The following is a 1,200-nucleotide window of genomic DNA, read 5'->3' as shown; positions in this document are numbered from 1 at the left end:
TTATTTTTTTTATTCAAATCAACAGCATATTCTAGAAAAGGGTTTTCAGGTGTTTTGGTGTATTCTACAACAACAATTTTGTACATTAAAAAAAATAAAAGGAGGTACAAAATAGGAACCATGATGAATGCATATTTACCAGGATGCACATGGACTTGTGGATGTTAAAGAAACAACTGAGTTTTAGCTGCACTGTAGTTGCACTCACATGGGATAATTCAGCACCACGTCCTGTTTGGCCAGCTCCAACAACATAGGATCGTCGAAAAACTTGCTGATGCTTACGTCCTCGCTCAAACCCTGCCACACAAACAATACAGGCTATGGGTTGTCAAGAGGAATAAAAGCAAATGGTGAATGTGGTGATGTAATAGTAGCAAATGTTTTTTCCATTGGATTTTAAGGTACAAAATATGGGTCTAAAGATAAATGAATCATTCAATCATCAAGCATGCATTTGTCAGTGAGATACAGGAAACTTATCATTTATGGATTTATTTCAATTTTCACTTTAGAAAAATGATGCCGACACTGGGAACGCCCTCCACTATTTATTTAAAAAAATATTATTTAAATAAATAAATGATGTTGACATTTTTAAAAACTTTATTTACAGGAGAAAACTTTAGTAAACTATTTACTTGCTTAGTTTTTAATTTAGCTTTACACATGCTGATGACCCTGGAAATTCAATGCAATTTTTTTATCATTTTTAAATAAAACTGTCAATTCTTTATGTTTCAAATTAAATGGAAAAAGTGTTATTATTATTATTATTATTAGTTTTATTCTTATTCTTATTATTATTTTAATTTGACACTAATATTTTCTCTTTTGCAACCAGTCCAGGGTGCCCCCCGCCTACTGCCCAGAGCCACCTGAGATAGGCTCCAGCACCCCAGCACGACCCTTGTGAGGAATAAGTGAGAAAATGGATGGATGGATGGATTTTCTCTTTTACTCCAAATGCTTGAAATTTCGGTTATCAGTCTTGACTACTAATAATCGTTATTGGTATTGACCTTGAAAAGAACATATTGGTCTACCACTCCTCACCTTGCGCCGTCGGGTCTTGATCATGAATTCTCTGGCCAGGTGGGGGGCTGGCTGAGGTTCCAGTGGCCTTATCACGATGCTCTTGTCCAGTGGATCGCCAGGAACAATCTGGGAAACATATCATTTATTTTAATAGGCAGGGTT

General features: G+C 35.7%; 1 protein-coding gene across 1 annotated transcript in view; it reads right to left on the bottom strand.

The window, feature by feature from the left end:
* Positions 1–1,200, bottom strand: part of eftud2 (elongation factor Tu GTP binding domain containing 2) — a 23,132-nt gene continuing 21,932 nt past the window's right edge. The window contains exons 27-28 of the mRNA XM_077495568.1: positions 1,057–1,164; positions 1–300 (exon numbers count right to left, since the gene is read on the bottom strand). Of these exons, the coding sequence (XP_077351694.1) occupies positions 205–300; positions 1,057–1,164 (204 nt within the window). The 3' untranslated portion in view covers positions 1–204. The remainder of the gene's footprint in view (positions 301–1,056; positions 1,165–1,200) is intronic.

Source organism: Festucalex cinctus, chromosome 1 (genome assembly GCF_051991245.1).
Source record: "Festucalex cinctus isolate MCC-2025b chromosome 1, RoL_Fcin_1.0, whole genome shotgun sequence".
NCBI lineage: Eukaryota > Metazoa > Chordata > Actinopteri > Syngnathiformes > Syngnathidae > Festucalex > Festucalex cinctus.
The sequence above is the reverse complement of the archived record's forward strand: the minus strand, read 5'-3'. Positions and strand labels throughout refer to the sequence as shown.